Source organism: Larimichthys crocea, chromosome XVII (assembly GCF_000972845.2).
Source record: "Larimichthys crocea isolate SSNF chromosome XVII, L_crocea_2.0, whole genome shotgun sequence".
Taxonomy (NCBI): domain Eukaryota; kingdom Metazoa; phylum Chordata; class Actinopteri; family Sciaenidae; genus Larimichthys; species Larimichthys crocea.
The window spans coordinates 10,083,666-10,099,267 of record NC_040027.1 but is presented as its reverse complement, the minus strand read 5'-3'; the positions used below and the strand labels follow the sequence as shown (position 1 = coordinate 10,099,267).

Genomic DNA, 15,602 nt, shown 5'->3' with positions numbered 1-15,602 from the left:
CCTGCAAACAAAGCTGTGGCTGATCTTGTTCGGTTTATTCTTTGATGAAAATGTTTCCGACTTTAACCAAAAAAAAATCTTGCTGATTTTAAATGAATCCTATCGGGCAGGATGAACCAACGATTGCAGAGGAAATGATGACCACAAGTAAGCTAAAAAAAAAAAGAAAAAAGTCCATCAGTGGTTTAAAAAAAACAAAACAAATAAATGTGAAGCAGCTGCAGAGAGGAGGAGATGTCAGCCTTTGTTGTGGCCCTGTTACAAGAGGGATGTCAGCTCAAATCTGTACCAGCTCAGCAGCTACCATCGAGAGGCCCTTCAGCAACAACATCCAACTCCCCCTCCACCTCCCCTCCTCCAACGCTTCCCCCTGTGGCAGATCTGCTCAGTGGACAACGTTAGTCACAGCAGCCTGGTGTGAATATCGGGAGAGCTCACAGAAAGCTCCCCAGAGTTTCTCAGAGAGAAAAACATCTAAAATATCATAAATATTTGTCTTTTCGGGGCTGTTGTGCAATCGTGCGGCTCTAAAACTCTCAAATCATGTTGCATGAGTGGATTCCAGCTGTAGCCTCACAGTTTCGATGCCTTCCCTCTTGACTCATCTTTTCCCCCGGTAAACAAGATTATAGGTGTCCGGTCCCTGTTGGTGTTGTCTGACCCCCCTCGGCGGTGAAGTGGGAGCAGCAGTGAGTCAGTGGGGCTCAGACTAACACCACAGGGCGACATTCTTTCAGTCAGGGTCTGGGGGTCTGTTTACTTACACTGACTCACTCAGCTCAAAAAACAACTCGAAGCAGCCGAACGAGATGCTGCTGCTGCTGCCGGGCTTCTCAAAGCTCTCACTCCATTAGCTGACTCATTCAGGTTCCAGGTCCATTCATGTTTTTGGATTTACTGTCTTGTTATTGGGAAATGAGCCCCGCTGAAAACAATCTCTGCTTCAGAAACATGTTTGGCTTTGACTAGTCATCAATCTTCTGCATGTCTGTATTGATCTGTGCTGGGCCACTTTGACACATTTTCCAATTTAATTAATCAACTGAAGCAGAAATCTGTTGGTTTCAGGTTCTCAAATGTGTTTTTTTAATCATGATTATTCTAAAAATCTTTGAGTTTTGAAACATTTAAGCGATCTGAAGACGTTGTTTTTGGCTGTGGTCATTCTCACACTATCCTGACATTTTAAAGACAGCATGTTTAAACAAATAACCATCAGCTGCAGTCCTGATTGAAGCAACATTATGTAACTTTACTGCCATAAAAAAACAAAGAAAATACTGATGAAGACAAGGAAGGAAGCAAAGCAGAGAGTGAGCGAGCAAGAGTAAATCTGGGACTGACTTTTAGTGGTTGGTGAAATAAAAGGCCGACAGACAGACGCCGAGCTGGGCTGACTGCTGTTGGAATAGTCAGTGATATCAGCTGTTCATATTTTCATTCTTTCTTTAACCTTCGTAATCATCTGAGCGACTGTGTGGATGGACGATGATGCTCGAGGGAGATTTTCTAATTAAATCGTCCTTCTCTGTTGCAGCTTCTCTCTGTTTCTCATCATTAAAGCCGCCACCTTATAGACTAAACACATAATATACTGATTTAAAAACAGAGCGTAAATTAAAGCACAATGGAAACAATCATTAGCTGAAGTCGTTTAAATCGACCGGTTGTTATTTATTGATTATCTGGGCGGATGAACTGTAATTCATCTGAATTTATTCAACTCTGCACGATTATGCATCCATACACTCCTCAATTAAATCATCTCTAATCAGCCACATGATGCTGTGAGGATGATGATGTGGAGCAGAGAAGAGGGAAGCTGAACCACACACACACACACACACACACACACACACACACACACACTTCATTAATACATTAATTAATTTGTTCTTTAAAGGTCACTTTAAGTAAAAAAAAACAAACAGCTGATCTGAGATCTGCTCCGGTGCTGCTGATTGGCCCCGGCAGGCAGGGAGCGGTCACCGACAGATGACAATAATCATTTAAAAGCGGAGGAGTACAAACAGCACCTCCTCCTCCTCCTCCCTCCTCCTCCCTCCTCCCCGTCCCTGTAGTAGTAACCTGGACCGGGTCGTCTCACCGTCCAGCGGTTCTGCTCCCCGGCAGTTGCTGCAGATGTGCTTGATCTCCTTTCCGATCTGGCAGTGGATCATGAACGGCATGTTGTTGTTGTGTGCGGCGGGTGGACGCTGCTGCTGCTGCGGTCTGTTGCGGGACTTCATCCCGGTCAGGCAGAAAGCTCTCCTCCTCTTCTTCATCGCTTTCTGCTGCTCGGGCGCTGCAGCCGCTAAAGAGTGGTCGGTGGTCGATCCGGATCCGGGTCTGGACGCGGACCATGAATACATCACCTCGCCTCCAAAGCCCGCCATGTTCGAGCTGGACTGCAGGGCTGGACCTTCTCGCCCTCTGCTGCTCTGGTGGAGGATGGAGGGTGGAGGGGGGTTTCAACTGGTCTGCAGGGTGTCCACCACTGACAAGTCAGCCACGGTGACAGACGCGCTTCCCATCGCATCCTACAAAATAAAAGCACTCACCCACCTCTGAAGAACTACAACCGAGCTTCACTCTCACTTTGCAATATATGCAACATGAAATGGATTGGAAAGTATTCATAATTAATCCTTAGTCTGCACAGTTTAGACATTTTACTGCCTGGCACAATTTAAAATATTTCAAAGACCAAAAGAACCAAATCAAACCAGACAGACTTTAACTTTCTCGCCCACCAAGGTAGAAGATTAGATTAGATTAGATAATACTTTATTTATCCCACAACGGGGAAATTCACTTGTTTACAGCAGCCAAAAATAGTCAAGGAGGGAAAACACATACATATTTACAAAAAGTACTAAAGTAGAATGTGCTAAAACAAGTACTAAGGTGGAACATAAACTTAAAAAAACAACAACAAAACAAAAAACAAAAACAAACAAGAACAAAAAAACAAAAAAAATTGTTTTGCAAACATGCACTCGCCTATATTTACCTAGAAATTAGAGGAAATATTCTGCATGTGTGGGCTGAAGCACAATCTGCACACCAACGAGAAGACATGAAAACAGAAGGAAGTAGAACTTAATCTGTAAACCTTCATTTCTAGCTGGATCAGTGTTGTGTTCTCTGTGTCAGTGTTACAGGCTGAAAATATTTGTTATATAATGACAAACAGCAGACGCTGTTACATTATTTAATACTTCATACAGACACGCTGCTGGCTTTGTTGTCCTGTGAGACATTTTGTGCAAATGCAGTTAGTAATTAATATAAATAAATGATTTGGTGCAACAACTCGGTTCAGTTAGTGATTAAATTTTAAAGTGTAATTTAAGTATGGCTATAAAATGTTTCACTGTGAAAAAAAAAAAAGTTCTGCTCCAGTTGGAAAACTTTGATAATCTCCACTGAATCGCTGCATGTCTTTACTTTATTTTGAAGTCTTCAGGCACTTCCGGTTGTAGTCTCCGCACCTTGACGCACCTGGGCTCCTCCAATCACAATCAGCCAATCCCGACTCGCTGTTGCGCGTCAGCCTCGCGGTGTTAGCCAATGAGATTGAAGCGCCGCGAGATTCAGATGTTGGAGACTCAGATTTGTCCTCATCAAGAGACTTTAATCTCAAAGTTGATCATTTTATTCTATAATTAATTCTGCTATAACAACAGCAGAAATTATTTTATTTTATTTACCAACAAAACAAACTACACGGATAATGCACTTTACTCTGAATTCTGTATTTCAAGTTACAACCATTATTTATTTATAAACCTGGACAAACTTATGATCATGTAAGTAAGTGTATGAAAATATAATATTTAGATTTTAAAAAAGTGATCTGGAATAAAATCCATACATTTTACTTTAATTATTAGTTTATTGTACATGCAAATTCCTTTAATCGATCCATAAAATCATCTATCTTAACTCTTTCTTAACTGTAATTATTTTAATTTATCTATCTGTCGTTTATTTTCCCTAATCAGAGAGGTGTGATGGCTTTCTATGAGCTAACCGTGGTATTGTTGTTCTCTGTCTCAGTGTAAATGAGGGTCGAGTATAAATAAATGTTTAAACACTTCAGAGACACTAACACAGAGTCAGACTGCACTCAGACTCATGCAGGGTTAAAAGCTTACTAATATAACTGCGTGGAAGTCCATAGCGAGTCTTGAAAGTAATCAATAGGATCTTAAAATCAATCCTGGACTTGACTGGAAACCAGTGGCGCGAGGCCAAGGCAGTTTCTATTTCCACACTGTAAGCAGTCTGATGTGTTCTCACTGTAATCTGCTCCATGACTCAGAATAGCGAGAGACGAGGGTGAAAAGTGCTGAGTCAAAGCGGTCTGTTACCTTTAAGTGACACCAATCAATGTCTTTTCTTTTCATTTTGTTATCCACGCTAAAGGACAACAGCTTGGTGTCTCAGAGGGCCCGGACCTGGACACTTGACACAGATTGTTTCATCTCAGGCACTTGAGGAAATTTTCCTTCAAATAGTGAGGACTTTCTCCTCCTGCAGGGGCATCCTGAAGCTGTCTGGTACAGAAACAGCCACAAAAAAAAAATAGTGGCTTATTCAGCTGAATGTACAGCTGATGCGAGATATAAAGGATGCTGCAAAAACAAGGCTAGGAGACTCTTTAAGGAGCCCAACCACCCGGATAACGGCCTTTTCTCCCTGCTCTTATCGGGACACCGCCTAGAACTATTTATTCCTTATTGCTATAAGTACACATACGAGGAATACGACTCCAAAGAATAAAGGATGCTTAAATAAATATGACTTATTTCACAGGTTGCTTTATGAACATGAAGTAGGTGGACGTGACAGAATACAGAGTATGAACAGCATGAGCAGATTGTGTATGAGTGTTGATGTTTACTGGATTGAAATCATTTACAGGTGGACGTTTGAATCACAGGATTAGTGTCCCTGACACCGCGTGTTGAGTGTTAATCAGAGTGACGGCGTGTGGGAAGAAGCCGAAGAAACCCGTGTCTGTTTGTTTTGATGTAATGTGACAAATAAATTGAACTGATCGATTGATGGTGACTGCATCTCATGTGCTCCAGTTCTCTAAAGATTTAGGTTTAAAAAGGAGGGCTTGGATACGAGCTTCAAGATGGATGAAAGCAAGTCAAATCTGGAATATGTTCATGAGAGAGACACTTTGTCATGTTCTGTGGAGGCCAATAAAGGGTCAGAGTTTGTAGTTACAGGTCTCTGCCAGCAGGAGGAGCTCCCTCACAAGCAATAAAGGCTGAAATTAATTTGTCTCTGTCTGAAAACAGTGACAGACTCTGAGCTACAGGGTGCAGACTGGTTAGGAGGAGTCAGTGTCTGCATGTAATCAGAACCGACCCTGTTATCTCCTTGTTACAGCAAACAAAGCCTCAGTGTGCGTGTGTGTGTGTCTGTGAGAATGAAGTCAATCATCTGAGGTTATGTTTTCTATCATTTCACTCATGGATGTTCCTGTTGATGTTCATGTCTTCTTATGTAACGCCGAGATCAAAAGCACATGCTGCGTTCTCCTTGCTGCAGACGATGAGTCATGAAGGCTTTCAAATTCAAAGTACGAGGTTCTGTATCACGAGATGAAAGGGGAGCAGATTTAGTGAACGGCCCTTTGTCTGCAGAGAGAGATGAAGTATCAGGCCTCCAGGTTTTCTCTCAGTTTCACTGCTTCACATGGAGTCCAAGCTGATGAGTAAGGAAACAAGGACCTTTCCTCAAGGACTTAGCTCTGGAGACACTCCAAAGGACCAGGCACAATATTTAACCCCCCAAAAAGTCTTTGCTCGCGGGGTAGTACTTTAGACAAATACAGGAACTGTCAACATGCATTATGTTAGCCACCCTTTTTAAAAATCTGCAGCTGCAAACCAGTTTGTTGCTTGTTCACTGTCCCTCGACATAAAAATCGAGTTACAAAAGAAAGTGCTCCACAGACCAGGCCAACAATGGTGTAATATTTCTAGATGTTGTATAGCCAGTGCATTTTCATACATCAGCAGACGGATATACTTAGGTTACTTCGAAAGCAGTTCCAGGTCTTATTCTAATGTATGCAACTCTTTGACAGCTGCTGCGTTCTCTAATGAGAAGTCGATGTGAGATTAAAGCGCTGTTGGTGTGAGTTTAATCAATAAATCTCCACTCTGTCTGCCGGCAGGACTGCAGGTATGATTCACCTCACATACTGTAAAGACGTGACACGGGAGAGCATCGGCTGGTCAACACTTAACTTACGGGAAGTGGACGGATATTTTACGTAAGCATCAGCTGTAAATGAACTGGCTACACTTTAGTGCAGATATGAATGACTAAACAACTGTTGGTGGGTGACGTTAAATTTGGTACAGCTGTCCATAGTGCCGCCAGCAGGTCAACGTCTGACTCTGGTTTATGCCCAAACGCCTTACTCATGGCATTCAGCCTCAGCTGTACTTTGTGTTTAGTGCTAACTATCAGTGTATGTATTGTATGTAAAGGTTTTACTCCAGAGGTTAAACATTGCACTTCTGCTTGTTAAATTCAATCGAAGTAGCAGAGGCCAGAATATCCAAGCTCCAAGCTGGCTGAATCCTACATTCACGGTAAATACCCACATCTTTTAAATGCCGTGGCCCCAATTTGTAACACACTGTCATAAATTTAAAGTCTACAAGCTCAGGTTGAGACAACCTTGATGAAATATTCAGTGGTTATTGTCTCAGACTTGACAAAGCACCTGAGAAGACACCAGCTAAGTCGAGCTCCTCCTGTAGATGTGCAAGCTCTCCTTTAATCTGCAAAGTAAAGATTGCCAGAAATATGTACTGTAATGATAACTGACAGATACTGAAGTATTACGTACCACAAAATTGAGTACCTAGTATTTAAACTAGTACTGCATCTTCATCAGAAGAGCTTCAGAGTTTTGTCTCGCATTAAACCGCTCACACACTGATGGTAGTTTAACTCCAACCGTCAGGACCGCCAGGATTTCGAGTTCAGTGTCGTCACTGTGACTTGTGGACGACCCGCTCCACCTCCTGAGCCACAGTCGCCCTAATTACAACGCAGAACTACGTTGTTCTGTTCAGTAAACTGTTTTTTTTATATACACATAAAAGGCAAGGCAATGCGAGGCAGCTTTTTTTATAGCACGTTTCAAACACAGAGACAATTCAAAGTGAAAAGCATCAGAATGATTTTCAAAAACAATAAAATGAAAGCTCTCGATATGCTGCAGCAGGCTGTGGCGACTCCTCGTGTGCTTCATGAAGAGATAACGTGTTATGAACTGTGTCTTTGAATCATTTTAATACTGGAGCAGTCTTCAGTGAGGTAATGTTCAGTTCAGTCTGTGAGGAAATCAATACAGCAGTATTTAAATTAGATGAAGATACTGTTATTTTACTTTGTCATATTTTTACAGTCTTCATACCCAGAGATCTCATTTCGCTTCATACTCTAGCACAAGAAATAGACTGCAGTGTGTGTGTGTGGGTGTCATTTTGTCTCAGACAGGCTTCATGTACCCTGCACAGACGAGGAGACTCAGTGGGGGCCACAAGGGTTTGGCAGGTTACAGCTCAATGTGCTGCTGACAGTAATGGACTTCATGCCTCGATGTGCCGAGAGCGCTTTCAGATACACGACGATACAACCACACACTTACACACACGAGTACAGACGGACAGACATACATGTGTGAATGCACACACAGCCACATACACAGAGTACACGAGAGCTCAGGTGTGCTGCTTGTCACATCAGAGATGGCAGCATGTGAGACAGCCTGTGGTCGGTACAGCTGTCAGATTATTGTCTGTCTGTGAGACACTGAGCTCTTTACTCCTGTCTCACCGTAAACCGTCCTGTCCAACAGCATCTATTCTGCGGTGGCGGCAGTCTAAGCGTGTGTTCCTCACACACTGCACAGATTAGGATTCAACACTCTTCACCGCAGCCAGGGCCGCATCGGCACAACATAACAAACCCGATGTGGCCTATAGGGTTTCTCACCTCTTTGCCTTTGTTACTGTGATGGAGATCCACAATCAATCTCGTCTTGACCTGCCGGACCGGTGATTCACATCTCCATGGTGCTCTAACGAGATTCAAGCAGCAGACAAACACACGGACTCTGAAGCTTGTTAACCTCTTCCACTCCTTACTGTCTTTCAGACGCTGTATTTCTGAATACTCTGCATCCTCTAAACAGAGTTGGGACTGCACAAATTGGAAAGCTGAGACTCATGTATTCATGTGTGGTGATTTTAGTCCCCATAGTAGGCGTTTCATTGTAATAAGAGCATTTTTTGAAACTGGAGTCACTCTATAAAATGACCTATTGTGACCTCTAGGATAATAACAGCCTAATTAAACTGTACAACCACAAATTAGAGACCCGGGGTGTTTAAAGGACACTAAGGGGGTTTCTGAGCAGAAGAGAATTTCTCGCCACCCAATCGCCAAACTCAAAAAGTTTTTTCTAAGGTATTCCCTGAAGTGTTGGTTGTCTTAATGTTGTACTTTGGAGCGATTTTAGAATCTTTCTATCAATTTTAGAGCGTCATGAGTGAGACAGGACATAGCAAATGGCATCAACCCCCCAAAAAAGCTTGCAAGACTTAACAGAGCATGAAAATGGCCAGTCAAATGTTCTTAGCCCTCATGCTTTTAAACTTTCAATATTTGAATAGGTGCCTAAATAAAACACTGTGTTCATGACAGATTTATGGTTAGATTTTGGGGGGTCTAAGGACAGAAGGTGTTGAATGTTGCACAGATTGTAAAGCCAGGCAGATAGTGATTTGTGATTTTGGGCTTTATAAATAAGATTTGACCTGACACAGTGCTGAGCTTCACCCCAAATTAATCCAGGTTCACAGCTTTCAGATGATGTAAACCACCTCTGTGTGGCATATACTGCTAACCTCACTGTCCCACCCTGATGATCTCCTGCCCAAAAAACGGTTTATTATAGAGAGGCATGGAGTGGAAGAGGTTATCACACTCTTCCAGCATTAGAACGACTTTTGCTATCTTGCTTTCTGTCCTCTCGCTGCTGTTTTGTTTAAGCTGAAATCCTCCTGGACGATGTCAGACAAGTTCGTTTTCTCAGTTTCTCACTCTGATTTTATGCCTTTTATAAAGTGCGCTGCACACTTCAATAACTTTTATCTCCCCATCTTATGTTCAGAAAAGTGCCGTATAAATACAGTTTGATCTCTAAACCGGTTATTGATCAGGGTCCAGAGGTCACGTGTCTGGGTCTCTACAGATCCATGCTTACTGCCAAATGAAAATGCCATGATCGATAAGAGCACAGTGGCTGTCGCCCTGGCTGACGCTGGCCCTCTGTTTACGGGTCACACTTGCTTTTAAACCATGCCTTTAAGCTAAAAGCTGCAGACTTTAACAAACACGTGTAGCTATTAGTGCAGTGTCGCTCCACTCCTAGAGGGAGTGTTTAGAGAAGCATCACTGCTGTTGTGCTTTAATGGGTCAGTTCACTAAAAGGACTTACTGAGTCAGGCTTAATGTGCTTTTTTTAATCTTTTTAACTTACATTTACATTTGTAGCTGCACTAATTGAAATGTAACTGGATCAAATGAAAGATGTAGCTCGATAAGAATGATCACAGTTTTAGGTGTACAGAGTTCTTTTAGCATCTTTCAGCTCATTGTTTTGATTTTTTAAGCTCAAAAGTTGGTAACCTACAGATATTTTAGAGTATTTTCTATGTCCGTAACAGATTTAACAGATCATCTACACTATATGGACAAAAGTATTCGGACACCTGGCGATTATACCAACAGGGACCTTGTATTCAAATACTTTAATATGAAGTTGGTCTCCCTTTTGTAGCTATAACAGCTTTCACTCTTATTGGAAGGCTTTTCACAAGATTTTGTTTGTTTCTGTGGGAATTTGTGCCCATCACTCATTCTGTAGAGCATTTATAAGGTCAGGCACTGATGGTGGACGAGAAGGCCTCGCTCGCAATCTCCAGTTCCAGTTCATCCCAAAGGTGCTGGATGGGGGTTGAGGTCAGGGCTCTGTCCATGTCTTTATGGACCTTTTCTTTGTGCGCTGGGGCACAGTTTGTTGGAACATAAAAAGGGCCTTCCACAAACTGTTGCCACAAAGTTGGAAGCATGGCATTGTCCAAAATGTCTTGGTATGCTGAAGCATTAACATAGCTCTCTACTGGTTCCCCTTTCTGCTCAAATCAAACAAATTTCCAGCCGTAGCCGGTTTCATTGAAGCAGCTCTGATAAACCAACTGAACACTACCAGACAGACACAGTTAGAGACAAGCTGGTGAAGAATATAGCAGCTAAAGAGCCAGATATCTGGTGGAGACCAAAACAGAGCTAAAAGGAAAAATGAAATTTAACCTCAACAGGTGATTTTTACTTCTTCATACCCCCGAGAGCTACATCTCATCTTATTCTATTCTGTCGAAATCTGCATTAAAAAAACACCCACAAGGACTCTGACTGCAGTGTGGATGTCATTTAGTTTCAGTCCTCGGTGAGGCTTCATGTACCCTGCACAGACGAGGAGCTCAGTGGGTGCACAAAGGTTTGGCAGGTTACAGCTCGATGTGCTGCTGACAGTAATGTGGAAAAGGAGCAAAAGGAGAATAAATATTGGACTTTGGTTCATCAGGTGGAAACAAATGAATGTTCCTCTGTGTCCGCCGGGTGTGTAAATACACAACTGTTTGCTAACACGTTCGCAATGTCAATGTTGTTTTTACAACTAAGTGGAAAAAAAAAAAAAATCAGAAATGTATGCAGGTTTCAAATTGCTTTGTGGTAGCAGTGAGTGTTTGCCATTTTAGCTTGATTTAACCGTAATCTAATATCAAAACTGCTACAGATGAATTTTCTTTAAGTATTTCAGCTCTAATTTTCGTCACAGTATATTTTTATTCTGTGTCTCTGTTTTATAATCATGTTACTACAGCTGCCGTCTGCTCTGTACATGCTTGCCTGTCCATCTGGGAACAAGGCTCTATTTCCCGTTACTCTGATGTTTTTCCCAGTTTTCAGTCCCAGTCCCTGCAACAGTCTTTATGAAAACAGTCCACACTGAGGTCTTTTAAGTACCCTGACAGACCAGGACTCTGTTTCTGCCAAGATCCACTGCTGCTGCAGTCTTTCCAAAAGTCATTTCTCAAAGCTTTGAGTGCTGAAGTCTCAAGCAAATCAAATCCAAACTATCTTCATAACTGTAAACCTCTTGTGGTAGACTAAATTCACAGTCAGTGATTAATTTTGCACTGGACAACCACGTAACATTCCCTCCTCTCCGCTGACCCTCTGGTCTATTTCTAAAGACCATCCATTACCTCACATATAGACCTACTCACCCCAGCTGGGCTCTTATCTCCATCAGGAGAAAAATATTAATCATCCTCTGGCCTTCCTCTTTGATGGTGCTGCTGCTAATTTAGGCTCCAGACTGAGACTGCTATCCTGACAGAGATTTAGTGTGCAAAATTAATGTGAGACGGAGAGGTGGAGCCCGGCTGTTTGGAGTCTAAAACAGACCCACTCGGCCATTTAATCTTCATCACTCCGCTACTTTTACCCCCATTTTCCCACCAGTTCATCTGTCCACCCACTACATCTCTGATTAAAGGAGAAAATCGCCTGGACAAACACAAAGCTCTGGGTGACAAGAAGTTCATTTTTGATTGGGGGAGCATCCTGAGCCGAGTGGACGGAAGAGGCTGAAACAGAAAGTCAGGTGGGGCAGAGAGAGGTCGCTTCCTCCGGCTTCCAGTGGATGAACGACACTAAACGGACAAAACTGTCATCGTCATCGCTGCAGGACAAATTACAGGGGGCATCCAAACGCTGTGATATGCTGTCCACCTGGCTGATCCAAACGCTGTGATATGCTGTCCACCTGGCTGATATGTCATTATTATCAGGCTTTCTGCAGAGTTCACCAATTAAATATTTGACCTTTTTTTTAATACCTCATACCTTTCTCATGGTCAAATAATGACAGAAATACAGTCAGGCCTACAATTAAAAGGACCAGTGTGTTAGATTTAGTGTCATCTAGTGCTGTTTGCAACCCCCTCGCCTCACCCTCTCCTTCCTAGTGTGCAGAATAAACTATGGTAGCCACTGTTGAGACATGGCAGCTCAACACAGCGGACTCTGGAATTTATTTTCAGGTGATGATATAATAAAAACATCTCCTAAATCTGACAATTAGACCTTCAGGGGCCTGAATTTATTGACATTCTTGTCAGCACTTTGTAGCTGTATATAATAAAAGTTCCTAATAATATAATTAATCAATTATAGTTAAGCAAAAATTGACGCTGCTGTAGCCAGCAGCAGCTAACAGTGTTAATCCTGGAGGTGTGACATCACACCCGTCTCATTTATAGTTAGAACATCTCCTGACAGCGCTTAAGACCTTTGTGAATGAAACCCAAGACTTTTAATTACCCTCAAAGGCCTTTGTTCAGAGAACTAGATAATCCTGTATCAACTAAGCATGATCATATCAGAATTAAAATGTTTCGTCGAATGTTGAATGAAAGATGAGGAAGATTTCTTAGAATAAATTTATCAGATATTCTTTTTGTCAAAAAGTGTTGACACGTTGATGGCTTTGGTCTTTTCTTGAAGCTTGTTAACTGTAACAAAATTATGACAAATAACAAGTGTCATCCTTATCTTAAGATAAGAGCATCTTGTCCTTTATTTTCCATTTTCTTGGCAGAGTTTCTCTTTTTCTAAATCGAGGGCCTGAGGCTGGAAGGTGTCATGTGTCGTACAGACTGTGAAGCCCTTTGAGGCAAAGTTGTGATTTTGGGCAATGTCAAATAAAAGCAAAAAAAAAAAAGCTGAGCTTGTGTGTCAGGTCCGGTCTCTGTTGGTCTCTTTTTCTTCCTCCATCTGTCCGGACATGTGTTGGCATCAACACAGCAGCAAACACATGGGATCCATGTTTAACAATGTGCGATGGGACGAGGACGGACAAAGGACGTCTGCGAGTTCAAAGGCGACACGAAGTTCAATGTTTTCTCGTCTTCCTGCAGTTTCTTGATCTCCCTCTCTCCCACTGCCACTCACTGTTCAACCACACTGCCCTGCCTCCCCCTCTTCTCTGGCTGGACCCTCTATGAGCTGAATTAATACAAAGTGACAGGACAGCAGAGCCTGTAGGAGATGTGTGTGTGTGTGGTTGTTTGCGTGTGTGTACTGTAAATGTGTGAATGTGAGACTTGGCATATCACAGGGATATGAGTCACCCCTCTCTTCTCCCTCTTCCTGTCTGTCTCCTGTATGCAGCTCATCTATTTTGATAGGTGGCCTTCACCAATACCGACGGCAGACTTAAAAGGAAGGGGAAACGGTAAGACCGGTGATGTGGTTTGCATCTCTGGCTGCATTTTTGTGGTTTGGTTGTGTAGCTTTCTTTGCAAAAAAAAAACAAACTCCTGCAGCTGAAGTGCCCCGGGGAGGAACCACAAGAGGGCACACTTAAAACAGCCACAGGGGGGGACAACTATCAAAGAGAGGCTGCAAAACAAGGAGGAGTACGACACAGTGGGCAACCAATGAGGGATTAAGAACCAGAAATGGCATTACAGAGTGCACAACAGGCCTGCACAACAACAGGCAACAAGAAATGGAGCCTGGCCTGCAGGATAAGCAAGAGCAAAATGTGATAAAGATATTTATAAATAATAAATGCATCTAAAAATACAATGAAAATATGAGTTGAACAAAGAAAAAAGGTCAAACATACATAGAAATGCAATAATAACAATAATTGGTTAATTAAAAAAAGAGGCTTCACATGTTCACAGACGTGTTTCTTTGACTGACAGCTGCCTCAGCCTATAAACACTCAGCTGTGGTTGATGCCTCCTCCGCCACACAGCCCTCGGCCACATTTTGTTATTTTAGCTTCATTAACTGACAAAGGCGATGCAGAGTAAACTCATGAAGTCATTTCCACAGCGCTGACAACATGTCGTCACTTTAACCTTTCTGATACTCTCAGTGCAGCTACGCTGACGTACGAAACACGAAGTGAGCCAAAATCAGCCGAACATCAACAACACTTTATCCTCCAACTGTCTTATCATCGCGCTCTCTGGTTTTTAGTAACTTTTGCTTTATCTCGGTTGAAAATATGTCCTCTCTTGTTATTCCGCTGGTGTCACTCGCACTTTTGCCCTCCCTGATTTAAAGATGATGAAGTTCAGAAATGAAGTCCAAAGGCCTTCAGGGTTTGGAGTGTGTTTCTACTGGAAGTTACAGAACCAAAGCAAAAATAATGGAACCCTAGAAGATATATCATACAGTATCACCACATGATTGATAAAAATGGATGTGAACTGAAAACTATCACGTAATTTGAATTATTTAGAGGTGATTTTAATAAAAGAGTCATTATGTGATGAAATGATTGCTTAGAAAATGATGTAAGTGATGAAATGGTTCTCACTTGAAAAATGGAGCGAGCCATCCAATTTTTATCCTCTATGTTTCAATTCACGTCCATTTTTATCAATTAATTTTTCTTCCTTCCCATTATCGTGCTTACTGATGTATAAAGCATTAAATAAATAAACTGATAAAGTCACTGATTACAACATATTAACCCTTATATAGCAGAATCAAACTTTGGTATACTATAAAGTGTAGTGAATGAATTTTTAGCATGATTAATTCTAAATCTGCAGTGATTTCCCGCAATGCACAGAAGAACAAGAGGAGAAATGTATGTACGGTAAATGAATAACACAGAGTGGTAATGCAACCTCTGGGAAAATTAAGTGTTTGCACTGTGGAGCTTATTTTGTTTATCTCGTGCACAAGGACACACAAGCACGTGGTCGGGCATGGAGGTGATGTGATCTAGAGTCAAACCAATGGTGAGACATTTTCCACTGATCGCTGTAATGAGCAGAGAAACGCAGCATCGTGCCAACAAAGGGAGGCAAGAGGAAGACTGTCAGGACGTACGGAGCATTGTCACCATACATTACATACTGTATGCTACTAGTATGTGGTCTGCAAACAATGAGAAAGGAGCAGAAGGAGGTGAAGCATGCTGAGGGAAAGTGGTTACAAGCAAGTGATGAATAAGAAATAACATTTCCTTGCAACACAACTCCAGGACGCTGAACTAAATTTAAGTTACAGACACTGGACCTCTTAATGACCTGAACATTTCCTCTCACCGCAGCTTTCAATAAGTAAATATGAACGTCTGAATCCAATATAATTAAACAGAGAGTAATAACATCGACCATTAAGAATCTTTACGCTGCCATGCTGTTATTTAATCAGACAATTTATCCGCTTTGCACCCCTGGCTGAAGTTATTCAACAGTGGTATGTTTTCCCGCCCTCTGACATAACACCAGCTAAGAGACCTTCCCACTGGTCGTAGTCCGTCCCTGGCTCAGGTTTTCCTTCTCAGCACAATGGTTAGCTTGTCTGAGTTGAATGGATGGACCCACGTGCCAGCGGAGGAAGAGTGAGGGGTTTTGTACGTTTGTTGGGAGGCAGAGAGGCAGGAAGTCCTT

The 15,602-nt window shown here is 42.2% G+C and overlaps 1 protein-coding gene across 3 annotated transcripts in view; it reads right to left on the bottom strand.

Moving 5' to 3' along the window:
* Nucleotides 1-15,602, bottom strand: part of phactr1 (phosphatase and actin regulator 1) — a 44,135-nt gene that overhangs the window by 20,140 nt on the left and 8,393 nt on the right. For 2 of the 3 annotated variants that reach the window (XM_019277508.2, XM_027290140.1), the window contains exon 2: nt 2,108-2,441. The exons of the other annotated variant lie outside the window; for it this stretch is intronic. In XM_019277508.2, coding sequence (XP_019133053.2) covers nt 2,108-2,396 — 289 coding nt within the window. In that variant the 5' untranslated portion in view covers nt 2,397-2,441. The remainder of the gene's footprint in view (nt 1-2,107; nt 2,442-15,602) is intronic. 3 annotated transcript variants of the gene reach the window in all.